The sequence below is a fragment of the Canis lupus genome, chromosome 12 (assembly GCF_011100685.1).
Source record: "Canis lupus familiaris isolate Mischka breed German Shepherd chromosome 12, alternate assembly UU_Cfam_GSD_1.0, whole genome shotgun sequence".
In the NCBI taxonomy this organism is placed as follows: domain Eukaryota; kingdom Metazoa; phylum Chordata; class Mammalia; order Carnivora; family Canidae; genus Canis; species Canis lupus.
In genome coordinates, this window is record NC_049233.1 from 66,586,027 (window position 1) to 66,613,137 (window position 27,111).

A 27,111-nucleotide genomic window follows, 5' to 3' on the forward strand; every position below is an offset into this window, starting at 1 on the left:
CTGGGGCTCTTCAGAGTGTGTATGTATTTGGAATCACACAGTTAGTAAGTGGCAGACTAAAACTAGAACCTAGGTGCATTTGACTCCCAAGCCTGAGAACTAGGATGGATGCCAGACAGCAGTATGGAGAGAAAAATAGACTCTGGAGAGAAGGCAGGAAAGAGAAGTGAAAAGATAAATGTCATCCCCCTTGATGATTTTAGTGCTAAACCTGCAAATAAGGAAAAGTCCTTAGATAATCTAGAGAAAGGAAGTAGGGGGGAGTTCCCTCATCCTTCCCCAAAGTTCACCAACTCTGAGCAAATATGACTGTTTACTCCAGGGAACTTTTTTTGCTTATGTTAACTGAAGGCTTCTCCAGAATTTGAAAAGGATGAACTGAACTTTTACCTGGAATGAGAGCAGCATGCTTCTATATAGAAAGAGGTTCCCTTTTTTATGAGGAAGAATATAGCTCCAGGACATCAAGATAGTGGCCCTGTAATCATTTAATATCTGGCTCCCACTATATGAGCCATAGATCGCTCTGGTTGCAGGATAGATGCATGTTTCTGGCTCTTCTTCCTTTTCTTCTTCTTCTTTTTAAGATTTTTATTTATTTATTTGACGGAGAGAGAGAGCACAAGCAGGGGCAACAGGAGAAGGAGAAGCGGGCTGCTCAGCCCAATATGAGGCTCCATCCCAGGACCCTGAGATCATGATCTGAGCTGAAGGCAGGCACTTAACCTACTGAGCCACCCAGGCACCCTAGATGCAGTTTCTAAGCATGACAGTTTCACTCTGTCCGTCAACCTGACCTCCACCAAGCTTCTGGTGGAAATTGGTATTGGCCTCCAAGACCATTGGAACCACATTGCCCAGGGCCTGTCACCTCTAGGCATGTCCACCAACCTGCAGGAGTTCTTCACTAGCTGGTACAAGAAATGCCTGAGAAGTGAGCTTATCTTTAATTTCAGGTGAAGTAATCATTGTGTTGAAAGTAAATGGGCTGTACAGTGGTTCTAATCAATCTTACCTGTTTGGCAAATATCTGTCATAGACCCCTGCCTGATTTTTTTTTTTTTTTTTTTTTTATGGCTTGTGGGCTAAGGATGGCTTTTATATCTTTAATTGGTTGGGGAAAATTTTTCAAAAGAAGAGTAGCATTCTGGGACACCTGAAAGTTCTAAGGAATTCAAATTTTAGTGTCCATAAATGAAGGTTTTTAGAACATAGTCATGCCCATTTGTTATAGATTAGATTATCTTGGACTGCTTTCACACAGAGTTGAGTGGCTGCAACAGAGACCATAAGATCCACAAAGCTGAAACTATTTACTATCTGACCCTTTAAGAAAAAGTTTGCCACCCCCAGATTTAACGGCTTGAATTCCTTTGTAATTCAGGAGTGGAGGGAGGCAAAACAAAACAAAAAGTCCCTTTTAAAGGAGCTCTATGGAGCAGCCCTGGTGGCTTAGCGGTTTAGCGCCACCCTCAGCGCAGGGCCTGATCCTGGAGACCTGGGATCAAGTCCCATGTTGGGCTCCCAGCGTGGAGCCTGCTTCTCCCTCTGCCTGTGTCTCTTGTGTTTCTCATGAATAAATAAGTGAAATCTTTTTAAAAAAATAAAAAAATAAAGGACCTCTGTAGAACAGTATAAAACATATTGCATGAGAAATGCCACTAGTCTGAATGTATTCCTGATGTTCGTTTGGAATGATTAGAGCAAAAAGGAGAAGCTTGAGGAGATACCCTGAAGGTACCGGTGATGTTTGCAACAAGCCCAAACCAGAGTACAGAAAGGGATCTCTAAAGAAAGCCTCGCCAACTTCTCAGTCCTTAAATTTTCGTTGGTTCTCCCTTCATTTTTAAATTTATTTTTATGCTCGTCCAGCTTAAGTGTCTCCAAACACAGAGATATTAAAGTGTGCTGCAGGGTTATCTGGGGATTTCTGAGAGATACAGAGAAGACCTCCTGTGAGCTTGGGCCTGGCTTATGACCACAGTCCTGGTCTCCAGTGTCTAAGAAGTGAAGAGCCACAACTTTTGCCTGGCCTCTTCAGGGCTACGTTGCAGGTGTTTTTGTTCTTGTTTTGTTTTGTCGTTTTCTTTTTTATATCCTTGCATCCAGGAAAAACTTAGCATGTGCCCTATGAATTCCCTGCTCCCTGTGATTTGAAGCAGCTTGCCTGGGATCATACTATGGGTAGCTCTGTCGCGCACAAGATGAGTGGTGTTTTAGGAAACCCTTGACTGTTCATTGACAGTAAGGCAGCTGGAGGGTGGCAGAGCAGTTTAGAGAATTCCACGCGTCTATTCTGGCATTTTAGTAGGCTGCTCAGACCTGACTTTATTAGGAGCTGGCGGTTGGCAGGTGCACCCTGACACAAGCAACAAGCCAGACTTTCATTTCCGTGAGTTTTCCTGATTCTTGAATGCTGCCAACAAGCTGTGCTGATGAGACCTACCCTCGCAGAAGACACAGGACACAGTTTACCAAACAAGGGTCCAAGCGAGTTGCGACAGAAACCCATGACCTGATTTCGTATTTCAAAAGGCATGATGAAAAAGACACATTTGCCCAAAACCTTAGTATGTAAACAAAATGTCGTTTCTTTCTTTTTTTTTTTTTTTTTAACTGGAATTCTAAGAACTGAGATAAAGGAGAGAAGAAATTTACTTCTATTGACCTCCCACCATGTGCCAACTCTGTGGGACAGAAACCATTTTCTCCATTTTTTATAGAGGAGCAAATAAAAATTCAGAAAAGTTGCATAACTTGCTCAGGGTCACACAGCTTGTTGCAGCAGAACTTTCATCCTGTTTGTCAGACTCCAGAGCTCTGTTTCTTCCTTTATATCATGTTTCTTCATCTCTTCCTGCAGCACCGAGCTTGGGCTGGAGGCTGATGTGGCGTCCAGTTAAAGTCAGGAGAATACTTCATGTTTGGTAGAAAAAAAATCTTCCAAAATATGGGGTCTATGGAGAGGGAGGAATAAAGAGGATCTGGTGCTAAAAATATTGGGTGTTATCTTGAGGCCCCTTTTTCCACATAGCATTAGAAACAGTTCTATTGCTAGGAGGGGGACGAGTCCTGCAAAGGACAGTGATCTAGATGAGGAATTGACTAAAGTGGGGAAAAGAAGAACCAATGATTTGGTCGGTAGTGGTGCCCGTAGTTCGAGTCTGGTCTCTCTAGAGAGTATATCATATTTTCTGATTCTGTAGCTTAGACTAGCTGCCACATTTACATCTGAATGTATTATATTTCTGAATAGTCTCCAAGCATCCATAAGTTAATAGACATAGGATGCACACGAAGCTGTATCTGGGGCTCTAAAACTCTGCCAGGAATTGTGTGTGTCTGGTGTCTGTGGCACTTTAGTTACAAAGTTCCATACAAACTTGCCAGGATGGAGAGCACGTCAGTGTTCTGTGTTCTTTTATGTGATTGTCAGTCAGGTATAGCCACAAGAAGAGGACAAAAAAGACTCAGGAAAAACAAAGTTTATTATATTCACAGGTCCTAGAAACAGGATGTATGGCATGACTCACGGAGCCACATGGGAAAGCATCTGTGTGGGTCAGGAACAAGGAGAGTGCTGAGGCCAGAGCCTGGAAAGGCAAGGGAGGGCAGGGTGAACAGTGTAAGATCTGCTGGGTTGAATAATTCCGGTTGGCTTTGGGCTGTAGAGGTAGTCTCTAGCTGTCTGTTGACTAGTCCTGGGATGAATAAAACAGAGGAATTGCCTCCATAGACCCAAGGGTCAGATAGAAGAGGTATGGCTTTGGACTGGTTGGTTTGCATATCAAAGCCATGCTTCCTGCTGAGTCCTTCGCTATCTCTAAGAACCGGCTAGCACCAGGATAAGTGGTCTCTTGATGAGACAGAAAGGTTTTTAAATAAGATGTCAAAACATCCATAATAAACAAAACAAATTTAAAAAATATAAGCACTACAGTCAAAGATTGAACAAGTCGGATGAGAACAAAGCTAGACCCAGAGGCTGAGAGAAAGAGAAATCATTCTATGGATTGATGGGAGAGAAGAGCAGGAACGATATGAAAGGAACCAACCAGGGAAAGGTTGGATGGGATACTGGGCTTCTGTGCTCCTAATTTGGACTGAAAATAAACGTTTCTGTTAAAATATTCTGCTTTTTTGGTACCATTGTTTTAAGGAGATCCATACAATCTATACAAAGGTATGAGCATAGAAAGTACCATGGGAGTTTAGAGGATGGTCAGAAGCAGCTGGATAATGAACTCTGCCTCCCTGGGCTCATATTGGGCTGGGAGGTCAAACCCATTGCTGTAGCTTGGACAGTTCCTGCACTTTGCTTTGTACATAATAGGTGCTTGATGCATCACTGTCACAGGGGTCAAGTGAATGATGGGTCCCTAGCAGGGCCCACCGAGAATCATTAGAAAACAAGTGAATGATGTGAAGAACAGGATAAAATGTTCTCACTGAAGCAACTCCAGTCCCCATCCTTGAACTCTCCGGATAAATCAATTATTTTATCTAGTCTCTCAGTATAAAATAACATTCAACGATCTCTTGTTAATTCTCATTAAAATGTGAAAGGTGGTGTGATTTTTGCCCTATTACAATGGTTTGATATAAAAATATAGAGCTCCCTTTATCTGTCTTTGAACTGAAGTTTATAAGCCCCCTCTGCTGATGGCTGAAAGATAACTTTCTAATTCCATGTCATTCAGCCAAACTTAGAGCTTCAAAGTGGTCAGTTTCAGATTTAAAATTAATTAATTAAAGATTAATTAATCCCTGGTTCCCTTTGTTTTAGTTATCTCCTATTCACCCTGTTGGTAAGGGAAGGATTCTGCTCTAGGGTTATGGGGATGGTCAAACACATGACATCGGATACTGGATAGATGAGATCAATGGCAGTTTACTAGTCACATATACTCACAGCCCAGGGAAGTGGACAGTGCAAGCAATGCAGGACCTCAGAGGAGTTACACTTGGGAACGGAGTGAACAACCCGGAACCATGGAGACAGGCTTTGTAGTATCAAGACAGTGTGATGTCCCCTCATTTCTGCAGGAGAATGTGATTGGTTCATTTGAATACCTTTGTGGTCTGGCAGGGAACTGAAACCACTACTCAGGTATAGCAGGGATTATACTTGTTCCCTGTGAGAAGGAAGGTCATTGGACTAGAAGACCTTATCTGTGGGAACAGAGTGGGGAGGGGAACTTGTAATTAAGTTATTCAGGGCCCTGCTGATCTTACCAGATAATATTGGACCTTAATTTTAGGCTTTACAGCACACTTTTCTTCTCCTTCATTCCTCTCAGAAAGATGATGTAAGTTCCTGGGGGTCCTTATAAATCATCCTAGCAATTGAGGAGGAGCGATTACCTCACCTATCCATTGTGGTTTATCTGGTCCAACCCCAGATCTCTTCTTACTGGCCTGATGCCCAGCATCCCATACGGACGCTCTCTTGTGGAGGCGTAAGCACTCCCTGAGTCCTTCCCCAATGCTCTAATTACCTGCTAGTCTCTGGGAGCCTGCCTCATTTCCCTCGGTGCTAGTATGTCCCTCAGTTACATCTAATCTCCTTTTTTTTGATGTCTGCTTTATGCAAGACTTGGCCTAAGCCCATGGAAGATGCAGGCATAAGGTCCCCTCTGTTTCAGGATAGCCTCTTGTCAGTGTATCCCATGTCAGCATCTTTTCTTAGGTATCCACTAGATCTAAGTTCTAGAAACAGTCTTTCCTTGCTTACTAAACTCTTATTTCCTTTTGGGCAAAAAAAAAGGTCATTGTAATTTATCATGCATACTTCCTTCTCTACGACTTATAGTATTAATTTCATGCACTAGTCTTCAGGATTTTTGGTTCTTGATATGAAAAACCAAGTTTTGGTCAAAACAAAACAAAAAGCTTCCTCTGTCAAACCCCAAAATTTTCTTATTTAGCTTAAAATTTGGTTTTACATATCAAGAATTGCCTCTGCTATTAGTCTTAAAATAATCAATTCAACAAATAATCCATATCTTTGTTCTAGAGCTACAGTGGAACTGCCCAATATAGTAGTCCTATGTGGCTATTTAATTTAAAACCTTAATTAAGATTGACTTAGTTGACATAGAATTTAAAATTCAACTCCTCAGTCACAGTAGCCACATTTCAAGTGCTCAACAGCCACATGTGGCTAGTGGTTACCATATGAGACAGTCAAACTTAGAACATTTCCACATTGCATAAAGTTCTATTGGACAGTGCTAGTCTAGAGTATATCTACTTTTCCCTTGAGGGCTGTGACTTGTGAGTAAAGGGCGATGTGTAAAGAAAGAGGGGTGAGGGATGAGATCATTGAGAAAGAAACCTATGTATATCTCAAAATGTTATCCTGCTGCCGTAACTTTGAAGAATATTTTGAGCTTTAGAAGCATAAATAACTGCTTTTCTTTCCCTCCGTGTTTTGGTAGAAGAACATTTTTGGCAGCTGGAAATGCTTCTGCCTACCAGTCTGTCACAGATGGCATGTATCACGGATTGCCACCTCTGAGCAATTCTCTCGTGAAGAGCATTTTTGCTTCACAGCTCAGCCTGCCCCAGCCACTAGATCCACAGAGCCTCCAGGTATGTTGAGAGGTATTTTTATACCTATAAATGGTGTTTTGTACATCGAGGATTTTGGTACTTTGTTTCCATTTGGTTTAAATTTTGTAGGGGCTCTCCATGTTCTAGTGCTCTTTAGCCTTGCTTCACTCCCCTTCATTGACATGGGAGAGCAGCCTGGGCTCTGTTATTCATAGTCAGAGTCTTCCGCCTCCAAACTACTCAACAGGAAAATTGAAACCATAGCTCACAGCTGGTGGCAAAACCAACAGTTGATCTTTTCTATTTGATAAATAATAATGACAGCAACTATACTACATAAATTAAGGCCAGCATCTGAGTTTTGAAGAGCCAGGATTACAACAGGCGTTATCAAATGTTATCCTGGCAACTATTATTGCTCCTGGGTACCAACAGTATTACCCACCTTCCATAACTAAGAGCTTAAGGTTCTGGCAGGCCAGACATCAGACTGCTGGGCAGTCATGGCAGCACTAGATCATAAATTTTATTGATTATCTATGGCCGTATAACAAATTACCCCAAAATTTAGCAGATTAAAACAATAAATATTCATCATCTCATATAGTTTCTGAGGCTCAGGAATCTGGGAAGAGTATATTGTATAGTCCTGGCTAGTTGTGTAGATCTCTCATTAGTCTCCAGTCAAGGTACTGGCCCGGGTTGTAGTCATCTCAAGGAGATGAATCTGCTTCCAAGCCCACTCACAGGGCTGTTGGTTGGCATCAGAATATCCACTTCTGAACTCATTCATGTGAGCTTCTCCACAGGGCTTCCTCACAACATGACAGATGGATTCCTCCAGGGCAAACAATTCAAGAGACAACAAAAGACAGAACCCAAGGTGGAAGTCATAGTCTTTTTTATTACCCAATTTCAGAAGTGACATCCCAACATTTTTGCCATATTTTATTTTTTTATTTTTTAAGATTTTACTTATTTATTCATGAGAGACAGAGAGAGAGAGGCAGAGGGAGAAGCAGGCCCCATACAGGGAACCTGACGTGGGACTCGATCTCACGTCTTCAGGACCAGGCCCTGGGCTGAAAGCGGCGCTAAACCACTGAGCCACCCAGGCAGCCCATATTTTGCCATATTTTATTCACTAGAGGTGGGTTACTAATTTTCATCCACACTCAAGGGGAGAAGACTTAAATTCTACCTCTTAATGGAAAGAGTATCAAAGAAGTTAAGAACATATATTTAAAACCACCTTACAAACCCAGGTTTTCCGACTTTAATAGCTCCAGCTTAGTGTTTTTACGTTACAAAGCTAAGCCAAGTAACACCAATATCAACCCCCTATAAGTCCCACACTCTTACCTTCCCTAGCAATAAGACAGTTACTCTTATCCCAAGACTTGACCCTCATTTAGTCCCAGAAGACAGGAATTGGGCCTATCCCTACTGCCTTTGCATGTTGCCTCAGATTAGATAGATGCAAGTGTCCTGGCTTCCTGTTACCTGAATCAACTCCAACTCTAGGAATTGTTTGAAATCAGTACCAAGTCTGCAAGAGTAGAATGGGGTCAGATGGACAGGCCTACTATGTCCAGGGCTGCATGTGGTGCCATAAGTAGTAGGGGATGCCTTAGCTGTTGGACAGTGATATGGAGAAAGCAGAGGCCCACATGTTAATGTTGTGGCATTGGCTTTGAGTTGTTACCTACAACTGGAGTACAACGGTGATGAAGGAAAGCATTTTAAAATTCTTAATACTGAGAACATTTGAGTGAGTTTACTTTTGTTGATCATAAGTGTGTCCCACTGTTATAGTATCCTGGAACTTCCAAACATTGGTGCTGACCAGTAAACTGAAATCTTAAATACCCTTGTATGTTTAGCCAGATCCTGGAAAAAAAAAAAAAAAAGGAAAAAAATTATTACTCTCTCTTCTACATCATCAGAGATTTTCTTTTTTTTTTTTTTTTTTTTTTTTTTTTTTTTTTTTCATCAGAGATTTTCTATCAAGAACTATGTCTACATAGTAAATAAATCATCTTATGGCGTTTTGGAGTACAGACACAGAAATCCTGTTCATATAAGATGTTTATTATTTATGGACACAGTAGCGCATTATTGTGTTTCTTATTTGGTTCTTTTAGGCATCTATGCTATTCCCTTGGAGAGCATTTCTGGAAGATGGAGGACTGTTTCCGGTTATGAGTAACAGCCCAGATACCCTAGAATACAATATGCAGGTAGGATAGGTCTTCCCACTTGTCACGGAACTGAATGAAGACTGCAAAACAGGCGTCATTGGGTCCATAGGTCAGTGGTAAATAATTTATGAGATAAGCAGAGGTGTTTGATTATGAAGCTGTAAACCCAGTGCTACAAGGTGAGTCATGCTTTCTTATGACGGAAGAGAATCATGCTCTTACCAAGTATGGGCCTCCTTCATGGCCTCAGCTGCAATTTCCATGGCCGGTAATGATCTGGGAAGATGGCAATCCATCTCCAATCACTCTCTGAGCCTCTTAGAGAAACACCTAGGCTGGAAGCTCGGGGCAGTGCGGGGGGGGGGGGGGGGGGGGGGGGGTTGTGACCAGGACCCTGGCCTGCCTGTGAACAGTGGTAGGAAGAGAACCCATTAAGCACAATTCATAAGGAGAATGTCTTTGGATTATTTGTTTCCCCTGATTCCCTAAGCAAGTATCATTGTGTTCTCATTTTTAAAAATAGAAAATATAGAAAAGTATTAGGAACAACATGAAAATTAGTCATAAATTTGCTTCAAAATAATATGGAAGTGGGGAGGGATAGGGATAGGTGCAGGACTGGCTATAGGTTGATGGTTCTTGGGGCTAGGTGATGGGAACTATGCTGTTTGCTTTTGCTTATGTTCAATATTAAGTCAGTTTGGATTTTAAAAAATATTTTATTTATTTATTCATGACAGACACACAGAGGCAGAGATATAGGCAGAGGGAGAAGCAGGATCCCTGCCAGAAGCCTGATGCAGGACTTGATCCCAGGACCCTGGGATCACGACCTGAGCCAAAGGCACATGCTCAACCACTGAGCCACCCAGGTGTTCTTATATCTGTACTTTTAAAGAAAAATTGATGTCATACTAAACATTTACCATGTACAGCTGCTACTGTAAAGTGCTGGGAGACTTGACTTCCATACAAAGCCAAAAGTCTAAGATGTTCAAGGAGGACTTTGAGCTAGAAATGTTGCTCTGATTTTTATGGATTTTCTAATAGTTGAGAAGGCAGGGCTTGTAAACATAATTATCCCTGGTTTTCTCCCCAAAATCATGTAAAAGAGATACAAAGAAATCTTCAAAATGAGTGTGTTGTTCGTTTTTGTTTTTAGCTGTGCCTCTGTAGGCTGAGTGACCGTGACCTCAAGGTGGCTCATGGAGAGCTGGTGGGCATGCAACTGCTTTTGGAAGATGTACTTCTGAGCAACTATCATATGATCTTGGAGGATCCCTCCAGACAGCAAGCCACACTGGACAAAAACACTCAGGTACTCTTGGTGAACAGGCCACATAACCAGCCAATGCTGTATTGTACTACAGGCCCTTCGTATCTGGGAGATGGACCAGGGCGCCCCCTCTGTCCAACAGCCTTTCCCAGTGAGTCCCAGGACTATGCGAAGGCTGCTTCGGAGCAGCAATGGAGCAGGAGTCACCTGTGATCCGTGGTACATTCATTTCTTTTCATTTTAAAAATAGAACAAAGGTGGGAGGGCCATTGAAACCAAATGGAACAAATCATCTAACTAGCTGGATTTCCTTATGAGTCACACACACATTTAAAGTTGGAAGACACATTTAGAAGTGGAGTCGGAAGGACTGGAGAGGTATGAGAGAGGACCCTGGGTGGACATCTCCAGCCTGGGCTCTCGTCCTCATCACTCAGCTAGCCTATAGACTCCTAAGCAAGCATTCCCTCCTCTGGACTTGTCCCTCTGAAGCTCTAAGGTACCAAGAGCCCCTAGCCCACCTGGTATCATAACTGGAAACAGTTCTGCTCATATCTAGGAACCAGACAGAGACTTGTCTGGACACAGAATAAGCTAGCTGGTGCCCCTATCTGAAGAGCCTCCTCTTCCGAGCCAGACTTTCTGGAGAGATCTGCAGCAGCCACTTCTGATTCCTTACCTTTAATCTGCTCCTCAGAAACTACAATTTGTCACCACCCTCATCAAGAGCACCATGGTCCTTGTCACAAAATCCCCTGGATACTTTTCAGTCCCCTCCAACCTGAACCCTTGTCAGCATTTGACACAATGTGTCCTTGCAGCCTCCCTGCTCCTGGCTCCCAAAGTACAGCTCCCTCCTAGTTTTCCTCTGGCATTGGTAGCAGGCCTTCTCAGACTTCCCCACAGACTCTCCTCCGCCTCCTGCCCCCCTCTTCCTCTCCCAATCCCCAATGTGTTATCTTTTAGGCTCTGTCCCACTACTTCTACAACCAGGTCTGCATTTTTACTTCCACAACGTTAGCCACTTGTGTCTTTGCAGACCCCTTCCTCCATTAAAAAAAAAAATCATTGAATCATTATAGCCTACAACTGTGTTAATATAAAAAATTAATATCATATGTTAAAATATTTTTATTCAAACTCAATACCCTTTCTTTTCTGAGTTTAAAAGAATTAAAACACTTTGTTGGACCTAGGCACTGTGCATTTTGTGTCTAGTCAATAAGTTTCCCCTGAATACTATTAACACAACTCTTGGCTATGACTGAGATCTTTTCAGAGCGCTTTGGTAGTTACTTGTTTCTCTTCTCCTCACAATGATTCCATGAAGTAGGTACTTTCATTATTCTCATTTTACAGGTAATACTGAAGCTCAGAAAGGTTAAGTGGTGTGCTCAAAATCACATACCTAGTAAGGAGAGAAACCCAGATTCCAATTTAATAGTCTGGCCCTGGAGCTCCCTTCTACTCTTATTTGCTATGTTTGTTCCACTTCTCAGCCTCTCCCTAGGCAAACTCACCTGCTTTTGTAACTTTGATGACTTTACACATGATGACTCATGTGATGACCATCTACGTGTCTTGTCCAAATATAAATCTTCTCAGATTCATGCATTCAACATCCTTGTCCCATCCCAGAGAACTTGTGTCCCAAACTGGGCTTATTTCACTGCCCAAAACTTGCTCCTCTTTCCATATTCCCTGTCAGTTAACTACCACCTGTCCAGTTGTCCAAGCCAGAAAATCTGGACACTCATCTTTGATCTCTCTCTATCATACCCCGCAATCAGACACTAAGTTCGACTATCCTATTACTTTAATATCTCTCAGATTTGTCCACTGTTCTCCATCTTCCATTACCAACCCTCAATCAGCATCATCTCCTGATGTTAGGCTATGAGCATGACCTCTAATTGGACTCCCTGTATTCACTCTTGCCTTCTTCCAGGATATTCACCAGGGTAATATTTTTAAATGCAAAACCTGATTATGTCACTTCCCTCTTATAACCCTTCAGTGACTTCCAAATGTCCTGAGAATAGAATCCAAATGTCCTGACCCACTGATATCTCTATCCTCAACTTCTTTCATTTTATCAAATGTACCATGCTGCCTCTCCTCAGTAACTTTGTGCAAGCCAGTCCCTCTAGCAGAAAACCTCCTTCTCCTAACTCTCCACTTCATCTGATTAACTCCTATTTATCCTTCAGGTTTCAACCACCAAACCACTCTTTCAGAAGCTTTTTCAGATTTTCCACCTTTGAGCTGATGCCCCTCTGTGCCAGTTAGGGTGCACTTGCTCTAAGTAACAGGTTGTGCTACTGGCCATGACTTAAACTAGGAAGGGTACTGATCTTTTAAAACAAGTCTAGGAGGAGGCAGTTCAGGTTGGTACAGTCACTCAGGTCGGTGTAGGCCCCCACTCTGCCATCTTGGGTATGTCGCCACATGTGTCCTTCATCCTTGTAAGATGAAAACAGGAGCCAGAAAGCTTTCTCGTTAAAGGGTTTTATCTTTTTTACCAAGGAAGAAAATCCTTTCCAGAGCCTTCTAGTAGATTTTCCTTGTGTTCTACTGGCTGAAATTGAGTCATGAGTCTACTTCAGGCAAATTAGTGGAAAATGAAGTGTGTTTAGATGTGCCATCTAAGTTCCACAACAGAATTACATGTTTCACTCAGAGGGAGCATTTGCAAAGTAAGCGCTGGCACCAAATAGTACCAAGATCAAGAAGCATGCTGGGCCCTTTGGGCTCTCGATTTACTATTTTCTGGCCCTGTTTTTTTTTTTTTTTAAGATTTTATTTATTTATTTATTAATGAGACAGAGAGAGAGAGAGAGAGAAGCAGAGGGAGAGAGGGGTGCAGGCAGATGGAGAAGCAGGCTCCATGCAGGGAGCCCGATGCGGGACTCGATCCCGGGTCTCCAGGATCATGCCCTGAGCTGAAGGCAGGTGCTAAACCACTGAGCCACCCAGGGATCCCCCTCCTGGCCCTGTTTTTTTTTTTTTTTTCTGGCCCTGTTTTTTGATGGATTGTCAGCCTTCCCTGACACCCCCACTATCCCCCTCCTTCGTTCTTTATCCTGTCTCCTGTTCCTTCTTCCGTTCTCTGAAACACTTAGGAAGAGAAGACTTCTCTTTTTATGAATATATAAACAAGGTAAGTTTGCCTTAAAGTTATTATTTATTTTAATTAGTTTTATTTCACAATTTGTTTTTAAATATTCATAGACAATAGAAAGCACGGGAATTTATCTATTTCTTCTAGGAAGTTCAATTTATTTGTTTATAATTGTTAATAATTGTCTCATGATTCCCTGTATTTCTGTGGCATCGGTTGTACCTTTTCTTTCATTTCTGATTTTATTTCTTTAAGCTCTCTCTTTTTATCTTGGTGAGTCTAGCTAAAGGTTTGTTAATTTTGTTTATCCTTTCAAAAAAACAGCTGTTCATTAATTTTTAAAATTATCTTTTTAGTCTCTATTTCATCTATTTCTGCTCTGATCTGTATTATTTCCTTCCTTTTACTAACTGGGCTTTGTGTCCCTTAAAGCCCATGTTTCTTACTGATTTTTCTGTCTAAATAATCTATCAGTTGATGTAAATGGGGTATTAAAGTCCCCTACTATTATTATATTGCTGTGAGTTTCTCCCTTTAGGTCTCTTAATATTTGTCTTATATTTTTGGTGCTCCCACATTGGCTGCATATATACCTAGAAATTTTTTATCTTCTTGAGGTTAATCCCTTATTGTTATGTAGTGCCCCTCTTTGTCTTTTATTATAGTCTTTGTTTTAAAATCTATTTTGTCTAGTATGAATATACCTACACCAGCTTTATTTTCATTTCCATTTGCATGGAATGTCTTGTTTCCATCTCTTCACTGAAAGTGTGTGTCCTTACCTATGCCTTGCTTTTCTATCCATTCAGCAACTCTATGCTTTTTTTTATTAGAAAATTTAGTCTGTTTGCATTTATTTTAATCATTGATAGGTAAGTACTTACTGCCATTTTGTTACTTGTTTAGTGACTGTTTTTGTAGTTCTTTTCTGTTCCTTCCTTCTCTTTCTTCCCTTCTGGCTTGATGACTATCTTTAATGTTCTGTTTAGATTCCTATCTCATTTTCTTTTGTGTATTTAATACAAGTTTTTGCTATGTAGTTACTATAAGATTCACATACATCATACTCTGTATATAACTGTCTCTTTTAAGTTGATGGCAACTCATATTTGAACATTTTCCAAACTCTACATTTTAACTGCCACATCCCTTCATGTTTTATGTTTTTGATGTCACATTTTATATCTTTTTATTTTCCGTATCTCTTAACTAATTATTGTAGTTTTAGTTAATTTTACTTTTGTCTTTTAACCTTCATAGTAGCTTTATAAATTAACCCATTACCTTTACTATATATTTACCTTTCCCAGTGAGATTTTTACTTTTGTATGTTTTTGCTGGTTAATAATGCCATTTCATTTCTGCTATAAGACATCCCTTTAACATTTCTTATAAGGCCAGTTTAGGAGTGCTAAACTCCTTTAGCTTTTCTCTAGAAAGCTCTATCTCTTCTTCAATTCTGAATGTTAATCCTCAGGTAGAGTATTCTTGGTTCAAAGAATTTTCCTTTCAGTACTTTGAATATCTCATGTCACTCTCTTCTGGCCTGCAAAATTTCTGCTGAGAAATCTGTTGATTATAGTGTTTTCCTTGTGTGTAACAATTGTTTTTCTCTTGCTACTCTTAAGATTCTCTCTTTAAATTTTGACACTTTAATTATAATGTGTCTTGGTGTGGCTGTCTTTGAATTCATCTTATTTGGAACTCTCCGGGATTCCTGAATCTAGATATCTGTTTCCTTTCTTAGGTTAAGAAAGTTTTCAATTATTATTTCTTAAAATAAGCTTTCTGCCCATTTCTCTTTCTTTTCTCTTTATGGGACCCCTATAATCTGACTGTTATTCTGCTTGATGTTGTTTCACAGGTCCCTTATCTTCATTTTATAAAATTCCTTTTACCTTCTGCTGCTTTGTCTGGATGAATTCCATTGCTTTGCATTCCAGCTTGCTGACCGATTCATCTGCTTCATCCAGTCTGCTCTTTAAGCTTTCTAGGATATTTTTCAGTTCACTTATTATATTCTTCAGCTTTGTGGACTTGTGTTTGATACTTCATTATATTTCCTATCTCTTTGTTGAAGTCCATTCCTCTTGCAAGTTTGTGAGCACCTTTATGATCATTACCCTAAATTCTTTATCAGGTGGATTACTTACCTCAATAGCATTATGTCTTTCTCTGGGTCTCTCAGTCTTGAAATGCCCTTATGTCACAGAAACTTCTTGTTCAAACTTGTCCTAGCTCTTAGTTGTTTTTGAACCTTTATGATTGTCTTATCAGCCTGATTTATTATTGATACATGGTTGAAGATATACCAAAGCTTGTCAGTGTTCCAAAGGGAAAAATGTCATTTAGCACCAAGCTTCAGGCTGATCTGAAGCCAGATCCTCAGGCAGCAGCTTTTAAAATCTGCATATATATTGGGGTGCCTACGTGGCTCAGTTGGTTAAGCATCTGCCTTTGACTCAGGTCATGATCCCGGGGTCTTGGGTCAAGCCCCAAGTAGGATTCTCTGTTCAGTGGGAAGTCTGCTTCTCTCTCTCTCTCTCTCTGCTCCCCACCCCCACCAACTTGTGATCTCTCTTTCTCAAATAAAATTGCTTAAAAATACATGCTAATATAATGTTGTGCAGCCACAATCATAATCCCTGCTAGCCTCCAGACCAAAGGATCTGAAGGTATCCTCTGGGTGACAGTTGCAAAATTTGGGACTCTAGATAAGTGTATAAGCTCCTTTCTGGGAGAACTTATTGAACTGTATTAAGGCATATGAGGTGCACAAGGATGGTGTCTTCCTGCTTATGTTCCTTAGGAGCACCTCCGTAGCCTCTATATGTAGGGAAAACCTGAAGCCTGCTCCTCACTCAAGCTGAAGCTCCAGGCTAAGTAAATAGGCTTTTTTCACAGGGAGAAAGAGTTATGCTTCAGTCTACTGTCTGCAATACCCTGGAATAGTGGCCTGTCAAGTACTGTCTTTCTGATTGATACATTCCCTTGGAGCTCAGAAATGTCAGCCCCCTTGACCACCAGGTCCAGTCAGTCGAGGAGCATCCGCTGTGTGGATTGCATTATCCACGGACTTTAACTAGACAGCTGGAGAATGTAAGGGGTGGGGCACACTCTCAGCTTCAGAAAGACAGCAGGAAAATGTCTTGACTGCTTGTCCCCAGGGCTTCAGGAATGTGACAGGAGAGTGCCTTGTCTGTGTGCATATTCTGACTTTAGGCTGAGAGCAGAAAAATGCTGGGACTGCTCACATTCGCTAGCCCCAACCAGTGAGTGCAAGAATGTTGCAACTACTTGTGTTCACCAGCTTTAGCTAAGGAGTGGGGGAGAATGCTGCTGCTACTGCTTGCTCTTGCCTGCCCCAGCTAAGCATCTGGGAGGTGTTGCAGCTGGTCCCCGTTCTGGCTTTCAGCAAGGCAACCAGACAGTGCCATAACCAATCGCCCCTGCTTGTCTTAGTAAGATGGTGGTGGGAGGGTTTTGCATCTGAACTCGCCCCCTGTGCTAGCAGAGTATGTAGAGTGCAATATTGGCATCTGCCAGTGGCATCCTCCATTTCCGGGGAGAGCTCAACTGCCCCTACCCCTCCATTTGCTTTTAGATTAGCCACTGAATCTCCTGCACATATAGTCTAGTTCACATATAGTCTAGGTGCTTTTCATACTGTTATATTTTTGCTGGGTCTTCAGGTGACAATGCACACATATCCTTTAAAAGGGGCATCTTGGGCCTTTTTGAGCAGAGGGGTCTACATTGCTTGTAGGCTGCCCACCCCCCACCCCTTCATCATGCTCGGCCTCGGTCTGTTGAATGTTTTTGGTTACTGCATAAGATTTTATTTGATGAAAAATTTCCGAGGATAAAACAAATCTGGAAATCTTGGGTTAGCTGCTTAGTGAGGTGGTAAGCTACTTGAGGAGTTGTCAGCTGTGTGCAGGAGCTTTCGGCTCTCTCCTGGGTCTTGCTTGCCAACTCTGCTTCTGACTAACCCTCTTTCTGGCAGCCATGCCTTTCTTTAGATATGCTAATAGCCCTGATCAAGGATCCAGTTACACTAGGTGGTGGTTCTTCCTGTTTTGAGCCCAGAAACCTGAATATCTGAGGTGCTGTTACCTGAATGTTCTCTGAGGCCCTTCTTGCCAGAACTTCATGATCCAGGTCTGCCGTCTTCATCTGCAAAGCGATGCTCCTTTCCCTGTGCCTGAGACACCGCCATCAGGGAACAGGCCTGGATGCAGGTCCCCATTTTGTCTGTCACTCTGGGTGACCCCTGTCCTCACACCTCTGGCTGCAAGAGAGGGGGACCTGAAAACGTTGTTCCCTCTGTATCCTCCAGGGCTCATAGCAGCCCCTCAACAAACATTTAAGGAAAAGATAAACGAGTAAACAAATCATAATTCTAAAGGAAAATTGCCTATTGAATAATAAGTTCAAATTAAGAGACATATAAACTTTTTTTTAAGATTTCATTTATTTATTCATGAGAGACACAGAGAGAGAGGCAGAGACATAGAGAGAGAAGCAGGCTCCATGCAGGGAGTCTGATGCGGGACTTGATCCCAAAACTCCGGGATCACACCCTGGGCCAAAAGCAGGCACCAAACCACTGAGTCATCCAGGGATTCCCCAAGACATATAAACTTATAAAGGCTGGGAGGAGAAATAGGAGATGAGATAAACTTACATTTCCATTTTCTCATCCATAAAACAAGTAAAATCCCTAATAAAGGTTATGTTACAGCTCTACTGTGATGGGGAATTAAATCTCGAAGGGCACTTTCCAGAATGCAGAGGCTAACCATGAAAGGCTCAGTTTTTCAAAGACAGATACGATGTTAATGCCCAAGTAAGAGTTTTTTAGATAAGTGGTTCAAGACTCAAGCAGAAAGCTGAAATGGAGGCATTTCCCTCTTTTCTGTATCCTGTGTATTTAAGAAGGATGCTTACCCTCTCTAAGCTCTCAGTGTGCTGCAAGCCCATGAACCATTCCTCCTGGGGAGACTGGGCATTCTCTAAAATGTTCGTTCTGCATGGGCTACATGTAAAAGGTTATCCTATATTGATCTATGATTAGTAAAGAAGGATTTCTGTAATACTTTCAGCGAGATTTGTCCAGAGTGCCAGAATTCAGAAGTCAGTTCCAAAGCAGCCCCAAAGCCTCCATGCTACTGAGGGACCCTTGCAATGCAGTGACATCCCTTGCCTTCCTGAGATCATTTCTGGTGTTGTGGAAGCAGCTGGAAGTGCTAAAGGAGCAGTGGGGCCGACTCAAACTGCAAGGCCAGGACAGCAATTCTCTGTCCTTTCACAAACAGTTTTCAGAACTCTACGGGTGAGTGTTGCTGCTGAGGTGCAAATTTTTGTGAATGAGTGGAATCTGAGGCTTGGCAAATTCCTGCCTCTTACTCTGAGGGTGAGATTTAGTCCATAATCCTGGTACATCCAGCCCCACTGAGTGTAGAGGAAGCTGGGCAATGTGTCTCTATAACCAGTGCTTTTCAGGGAAAGCTGGGTTCTACTGACTGCAGGGACAGTGCTGGGTTCCACTAAGCAACACTGGTAACATTTACTCTAGGTAAAGAGTTTTACCTAGAGTTCTGTCTCTGGGAACTTGTGCTTCTCAACTGTCCTCATGGTGCTGACTCTTAAGCTTTTTTAGTTCATAGCATCCCAGGGAGCACTGGGTATGGAGATGCTACTGCTACAAACTCCTCCCCATTTTCTGCCCCGTTAGACCCAAGTGTTGAGTCTCTGAAGGCGTCATGCCTTGCAGCCAGAGGTATAATAAGGTGCAACATGAGGTCCTAGATTTGCGGGATGGGGAGGTGTTTTCACAGCTTCAGACTCTAGCTGGGATGCCTTAAGTGGCAAGAAAAACATGATGCTTCTTCCATGTGTCTGTTATCAAACAAGCATTCACTAAGCATCCACTCACCATCCTTGGACCTTACTGGGCACAAAAAGTTTCTCTTTGGTGGCATAGCCCAAACAGTCTATCTTATAGGTTATTATGGTCAGCTTTCCTCGTAACTAGGGAATGAGAAAACCTGTCAATTATTTTGAAGAATAAAGGCTGAAATTAAATGTACCCAATGGGAAAGGCTAAGGGATTTAATATTGACTAAGGGAGTGGCAACTGTCGAGGTGAGGGTCTATAATGGGTTGGGAGGTTTATACATGATTACAGGAAACAGAACATGAATGAACATAATTGTCAGAGAATCTGAAAAAGAAAAAAAGTACATATGTTTGCTAATTCCTGTCTCTCTTCTTTAATAGAACTGACATTCTCTACCCCAGCATGAAGGCTATCGCTAGGCGGATGGGGAAAGAAGATGAATTTGAAGATATTATAATAAGTAGTCAGTCTTTTCTTCCCCCCAAAGGAGCTTCAGAAATTGAAATAAAAACTCAGCAGGTATGCAGGAACTGTTTTGAATCTAACTTTGAAAATTTCCTTTATGGCATAAGCATGTAAAACTACAGATCTACCTAGGTGGCATTTTTTTTTTTTTTCTAAAACATTAAGTGTAGATTGAAGGTATGTAAATCATTGAACAGGCTTGGAGGGAACCAAGTATTCAAAGGCATGTGGGACTTTGATTAAGCAAATAACTACTCCTAATATCTCCATTTTGTAAGTCTAGATCTCCATATTTTTATTTTCCTCTAATTAAGATAGACTACTACCAAAAAAAAACTATGATAGAGAACATAGTAGCATCTTAAACTTAAAATCTAGCACGCAATTATCCACCCCTCCCAACACACACACCTAGGAAAATGGAATGCTTAAAATAGCTCCTGTGATTGTTTTTCTAAGAATAAGACAACATGATTTATACACTAGTCCATTTGATGTGCTAGATGATCTGTGCGAGAGGGTATTTGTTCACCTTGGTCCTGAGACACAGTCTCCACGTGGCTGTGCTTTCTATAACAGGCAAGCAAATCCTCTAGTTGTTTGTCAATGGAGAGACTCACGTCCCCTGAATGTCAGGAATCGAGCAGCAACTTACCCCCCAACCCTCCGCAACACACACACACACACACACACCCTCCAGTCCCAAGCCCATTGCTTACCCTTCTGAACCCTGGTTCTTCTAGTACTTCTAGTGGTCCTCTGACAGGGAGAAATGTGGGCTCTACAAGCATAATGGGTAAAAGAAGGGCTCACAGCTATTGGGACAGTTTTCTCCTGGTCATGTTTGGAATTTTACATCTTCTCATGAAATCCTCCTGGATATCTAAATTGAGTTTCAGCCCCAAGGGTTTCTCTTGTAACAATAGTTCATAAAATTACTGGTCACAGTTAGAGGCCCCCCCAAAACACATGAGGTCATCTCAGACATTGAGCACTTTGCAATTTAGCACCACTTGGTAGAAAAATGATTGTATTTATCAATCGGGCTGTGGGCCAGGAAGAAAAGATGTTGGTCTCCAAAGAGGTGTATCTATCCTCACAGAAGCACTTGGAAACCCAAGAAAGGAACCCTTCCTTCTTCCTTGGGAGAGAATAGCTGAAGGACAGGACCTAGCCCCAGACCATTCTGGAGGAATTTGACTTAGGAGCCCAGATTACAAACTGAATGTAGAAAGTGACTCTCAAACTTCTTACTCTAGCTTCAGAAACTTCTGGAAAATCTTGAAATTCACATGATCCAAGAAGTATTAAGAAAAGTTAACAGAGAGATAGCACTGGTTGTATCAGAAAAGTCTAAGGAGCGGTGTACTCTCCCTACAGGTAAAGTGTGTTTATTTTATTACTTTACAAAATAAGCATTTATTGGTTTTTTCCCTGATTATGAAAGTAATCCATGTATCATTTCCATGGCTAAAAACAAGTACCACTATGTCCAGAAAATAATACAAAAATTAGTTTTTAACACCTTGGCCCAGAGAGAATACTAACACTTTGATGTATTTCTTTCCACTTAAAGTCTTTTAAATAGAAAACATTTGTTAAGTTCAGTCTCAATTCTGCTGATTAACTCATAAGTGAAATAAAGTTGAAATGGGTAAAACACATGCTTTTCTTATTTGTAATATATCTAGTGTACGTATATATGCAATACATGTATATGACATATATGTCAACATCTTACAAATACATGTATTTGGGGTAGGAAGTCAATCACAATTATTTCCTTTCATCTGAAGTCTAAAGTCGGGATCACTTCATGGACATGTGATCATTGCACTCACATGGGACTCAGGAGTACTTGGGGCTTAATGCCCTATGGGTGCCATCTTGAAATGCTTAATTTTAACTTAAAATTTGTGTTTTGCAAGTGGAATTCAGTAAGTCAATGGAGCATGCACCAAGGACTCGGAGCCTTTGCCTTATACATAGTCCAACTTCTTACTGCCTCCCCACCATGCCAGGAGGGGTTCTTTGCTGCCTACTCCTCTGCTCTCTGGCACCCGAGGCATCCCTAACCTCCCCCTCAGCATCCCTATGCAGCAATTGCTGCTCTCCTCTGCTTCAGTGGGAGCCCAAGCAGGAGGAAGATCAGGATATGTGTACCTGGTAGTATTTCAAGGACTCTAGTCTGGCAACATCATGGTACATCTAATGGGTGGATTCAATGGAGCAAGCCTATTGCCTATCCTTTGATTTATACAGAGGTCACAATACCCTTGGGGTTGCCTGTCCACAGTGGGCCCCTAGGAAGGAACGATGCCTGGCTCAACTTCTCTGCCCCTCGCCGGGACATATGGGGCCACCATCCAGCACCTGCGTATATACTCATGCTTCCGATCACAGGGTGGAGTCCCTGGATGCCTGTGAGGGTCGCACTTGCCTTGTGAGCATTCCTATGCCTGGGGAGTGCAACATTAAAAACAAATAAAAATACCATGACAAGTCAAGAGAGAGATTGCAGAAGAAATAAAACACTGTATTTTAGTACCTATAAGTAGTACTTTTTTCCCCCTGCTTTTTGGATAAGAAGCCCTGCATTTTAATTTTGCACAGGGTGCCATTGATTATATAACTGATCCTGTCTAAACTACAATGTCTACTCCTAATCCTACTAATTCTATAGGAAAGTCCACAGCCTTTAAACTACGGAGAAGTTGTTTGATTAGCAAACTAAATTAGGCTTTCCTTTTGAGACAAAGTCCACATTGTATTGTGAATTAATAATCTATGTCCTCATGTAAGACATTGTCGCTTTTATCAGTGCTTTGAGTAACTGAATTCTGCACAAAGGACTTTGGCAAAAGGCCATGCAGTGAGAGGGCAAGCCACTTCTCAGCTGGGGATGTCACCAGAGAGCTAAATGTCACCAGAGAGCTGAGTGAGGTTGAGCTTCAATTACAGAACATTTAACAAGACACAGAGCATCTGTTGTTTGTGCTGTGTTTGCTGCATCCAGGCGGCTCCCTTCGAGGCTTGGGAGAAAATCCACAAGCACGCAGCAGGTGCAACCATCTGCATGTTTCAGGCTGTGGTTTTAATGAGACACCCGGATGGGGGGGCAAGGGAGGAAGCATTTTTGCTTTGCAGTTCTGCTGTGTGCTGCCTTGTGCAGAGTGCTTCTCGGTGGTGCTTGGAAAGAGCCTTCAGTAAAAGGCTGGTAGGAGTCAGGCAGAGGAGAGGGGTAGAGTTATTTTTAATGGTCGTAAGGTTGATATTATCAAAATTTACTTTGGTTACAGAGTACTGGCCAATTCTAAACTCTTGTTCAGATTCTATACTCATGACTTTTAAAACAAATACCAATAGTGAAGGTGTTGTGTTACTGTTGGTTTTGTTTTTGGTCTGTTAGGCATAACTCAATGTGGGTATCCTCCGGTAGTGAGTTCCCCCAGGGCAAGTGATGGAGTCCCCACTGTGTACCAGGGGTGCTTTGATAGACATTTCTTCAGTGTAGTCCTCCTGAGACCCCTGTGGACCAGGAACCTTCAAAGAAGGCAATAAAACCTTGGAATCCCCACCCACCTACTGTTCATCTCAGCAAGAAGCAACCATAGTGGACGGGACTTCCAACAGAGACCACTTCATGCAGAGACCACCATTTGTGGTCAAGGTTAGCTTTGGGCTAGGAGTTTCTACAGAAGAAGCTGGGAATGGAGAGTATTGAAACCCAGGGGACATCTCAGGCTCTTGTCCTTCCCTCGGGGTCTTCTCTCTCCCTGTCTTACATCTCTGGTGTCTACATTTGTTACCAGCCAGAAAGAAATGCTCCAATCCTTCTCTATCTTCTCCCTCCTTCCCACTTTGTCTTGGGACTTAATCTTCTTGTATAACTTCTGAAAGAGTTTCCAGTTTATCAGTGAGCATCTGAAAATGTGGCAGCCACACCGGGTCCAGTGCTAGTTTGTGGTAGCTGAACTAGTGCTCCCCTGAGAACTTTAAAAAGTAGCTCCAGACATCCTTGTTAAGCCTCTGGGGCTTGGCTTAGCAGAGAGATGGGTTCCGCTGATTGAAAAAGGCTCTGCTGTTCCCCACATTTGACATTTTGGCATTGAAGTCCTTCTTAATTGATTTTCTCAACTTCTCTGAGCATTTATAAGGTCAGCAATCTCCCAAGTGGAGTGCATATATCCCAAGGGTGTGGGGAGAAAATGTTAGAACTTCTAAATAGATTAAATCCATATGTAAGAAGTCACATGTCACACTCCACACTGAGGTGTCCTCAAGTGACTACTTGCAGGCAATCCACAAGCAAGCACTAAGAAATAGTGAAGACACTTCTAATCCTGGTACATGTTTATCATCAGCCACGCTATGAGGTTAAAGAGATAACCACATCTGATAAGAAGTCAGACAAAAAATTTTATTTTTTTTTAAAAGATTTTATTTATTCATGAGAGACACACACAGAGAGAGAGGCAGAGACAAGGCGAGGGAGAAGCAGGCTCCACGCAGGGAGCCCGATGTGGGACTCAATCCCAGGACTCCAGGATCACGCCCTGGGCCGAAAGCAGGCACTAAACTGCTGAGCCACCCAGGGATCCTCAGACAAAAAATTTTAAAAGGTCGAGAAACCTCTTAGGAATGTGGATTGAGATCCATTCTCATTGTTGATGAGTTTCACCCTAGGTATGTCATGCTATGCGATATTAGCCAGTGATAGTACCGTAGGTAATTAGAAATACATAAATACACACATGTTAACAGTGAGCAATGTCTCGCTTGAAGGAAGCACATTCCGAACCCTTAAGACACCCTGGTCAAGGCCAGCATTCCCAGCGGTGTGCCCCAGAACACCAGTTTCTCAACATGTTAGTGCAGTCGTTCTCTCAATCACCCTACAATAACAGGCTCACAGGCTCACCTGAAGCTTTCCATTCCCTTGGTAACACAAGCCGGCAAAATACTAATCACAGTCTTCGGGTTACCTATGTTTACCCAGCATCACTGGTCATTGTTTGCTCCAAACCTGTTCATGCCAGTTTTGCTTGTCATTGTGGTTCAAGTACAGTGGAACCGCATTGTGTTAATTATTGTGGAAATCAAAGAAATTGGAGTACAAAAAAAGAGATCTGTTCTATAAAACCAAGTCGAAATGGATAAGCTGTGGTACATCCAGTCAATGGAATAGTATTTCATGCTAAGAAGAAATGAGCTATCAAACCATGAAAAGACATGGATAAAAATGCTGGAAGGCGACCTGAAAAGACTACATATTGTATGATCCCGACTATATGGAATTTGAGAAAACACAGAACTATGGAGACAGTAAAAAGGTCAATGATTGCCAAGGGTCTAGACAGGAGAGAAGGATAAATGGGCAGAATACAGAGGATTTTCAAGGCAGTGAAACTATTCTGTATGATAATATAATAGTGGGTAGATGCCAATTATACATTTGTCAAACCCATAGTTTCACCAACAGTGAACCGTAGTGTAAACTATGGACTCTGGGTGATGATGACATGGGAGTGTATGCTCATCAGTTCTTACAGACATACCACACTGATGTGGGATGTTGATAGTTGGGGAAGCTGTGTGTTGGGGGGTGGGGGGCAGGAAATAGATGGGTACCCTCTGTACTCTCTGCTCAATTTTTCTATGAACCTCAAACTGCCCTAAAAAATGATATGTTGAGACTGTTTCATGGTCTCTTAATTTTCTCTCCATAAAAAAGAAAGAAACAAGCAAACCAACAGACAGCACACTAGAAAACCACACAATGTGTTATGGTTTATAGAAGAAAGATAGTACAGAACTCCAATGAGTGGGTGCATGCAAAGAAAAGGCCTAAGTTCTGTGTTAGAAAATTGGCAAATGTTTGCATATTTGTTTGTATATATTTTTTAATTTAAGTAAAATGTTTAAGATACTGCAAGTCATTTTTTTAAACATTCTCCGGTTTAACAGACTTCTTTCGATCAATCAACACTCTTAGTCTTCATTTTTCACTGTAAAAGGATTTGTATTGCATTTTACAGGGGTTGGGGGTGGGGGTGGGGGTTATTTGTTTGTTTGGTTGGTTGGTTTTTGTCAAAATAAGTTTGGGAAACTTGTGGTTTCTTTGCTCCAGACCTTCTCAGAGCCTTTACTATCATAGTGTGTACTTATAAAGCTCCAGACGAGAGAGTATCAAATGTTCTTTATTTTTAATTTTTTTTTTAATTTAAATTCAAGTTAGTTAACATATGGTGTATTATTAAGTTCAGGGTAGAGTTTAGTGATTCACCAGTTGCGTATAACATCCAGTGCTCATTACATCAAGTGCCCTCCTTAATGCCCATCACCCAGTTACCCCAACCCCTGGCCCACTGAAATGTTCTTTAAATTTGTTCGACCACAGAACCCTTTGCGCCCTTTGCAAATACCTATCATCAACTCAAGGGACTAGTGTTCTAGGGAGCAGTTTGAGAAATACAGTACAAAATACATACATACATATGCTTGAAGCAACAAGGTTTGAACCTACCCACCTTCTTGGAGACCCCTGGCTGGTCGGGAGAATGTTGGTTGGCAGTTGTGTGCTTCAAGTTTCGGTTCTGCTTGGGTCAGGACCCAGGAACCACTTAGGTGTGGAAGCTGGTGCTTGTGTTAGAGAAGTGAAATGCTACCTTTCCTAGAGACAGAAGGCTTGACTGGAGGGGAGGGGGAGTGTTCATAGAGGGAGAGAGGGGAAGTGGTTTGGCCACCACGAAGTCAAAGTTTCCTTCAGTCAAAGGACCTGGGAACACAGTGAGAGGAAAGAACAAAAGCCTAATTTAACCTCCAGTGTGCTGTCTCCTTCCCACCTCCATGCTGCTGTCAAAACCTGCTTCATCTTAAAGAAGCCTTGACCACACACACACTGAGATTGAGACACATTTGGAGACCACCAACTCCACTTGGCCAGGAATTACTTCTCTTGGATGAATTCTACTCTCCCTGGTTTCCCCTGACTCCTGCCTACAGAAGCACTTGCATGTCTGAACTTGAACTAATGAGGAAGAAGCATGGCGGGAAGATTTCCCAGCACTTTGGTAAAATACTTCTCCTTCAGCTGAGCCCAGAGCTAAACCCCAGACCAGCTCCGTGGGCATTTGCCAGGTGATCGCCCCCAAACCAGAAGTATGTGGCTTTTCTGTGAGCCAGAAACCTAAAGTTAAACTACCCTGGAAAAAGTATCCAATTTCTTGTCTGAAGAATTTCTGAAATACGCATAAGCTCTATTTTGTCAAAGCTTAGACTTCTAAAAGTCTTAAACATCTTAAGAAGTGTGAACTTCTAGGCACATTAACTCTTCTGCATTTTCCACTCCAACTATACCAAGACAATGGTGTTGGGTCTACTCACCTTTATTATCCCAAAGGAAAAACAAAGGCAGATGTATATGTTTATGATGGAAAATAGCCAACTGGAATTGAATTCTTCAATAGAAGAATTCTGGAACCCCATTTTCAAAATCAGGACCACCCAATAAATAACATAATTTATAACATAAATAACATAAATACCAGGGGCTCCTGCTCTGTTGTATCCACATTTCTGAGAGGATTGT

At 41.9% G+C, this 27,111-nt stretch overlaps 1 protein-coding gene across 1 annotated transcript in view; it reads left to right on the forward strand.

The window, feature by feature from the left end:
* Nucleotides 1-27,111, forward strand: part of LOC612235 — a 136,373-nt gene that overhangs the window by 82,672 nt on the left and 26,590 nt on the right. Inside the window, exons 29-34 of the mRNA XM_038554893.1 lie at nt 6,441-6,594; nt 8,700-8,795; nt 9,919-10,074; nt 18,259-18,488; nt 19,436-19,574; nt 20,780-20,900. Of these exons, the coding sequence (XP_038410821.1) occupies nt 6,441-6,594; nt 8,700-8,795; nt 9,919-10,074; nt 18,259-18,488; nt 19,436-19,574; nt 20,780-20,900 (896 nt within the window). The remainder of the gene's footprint in view (nt 1-6,440; nt 6,595-8,699; nt 8,796-9,918; nt 10,075-18,258; nt 18,489-19,435; nt 19,575-20,779; nt 20,901-27,111) is intronic.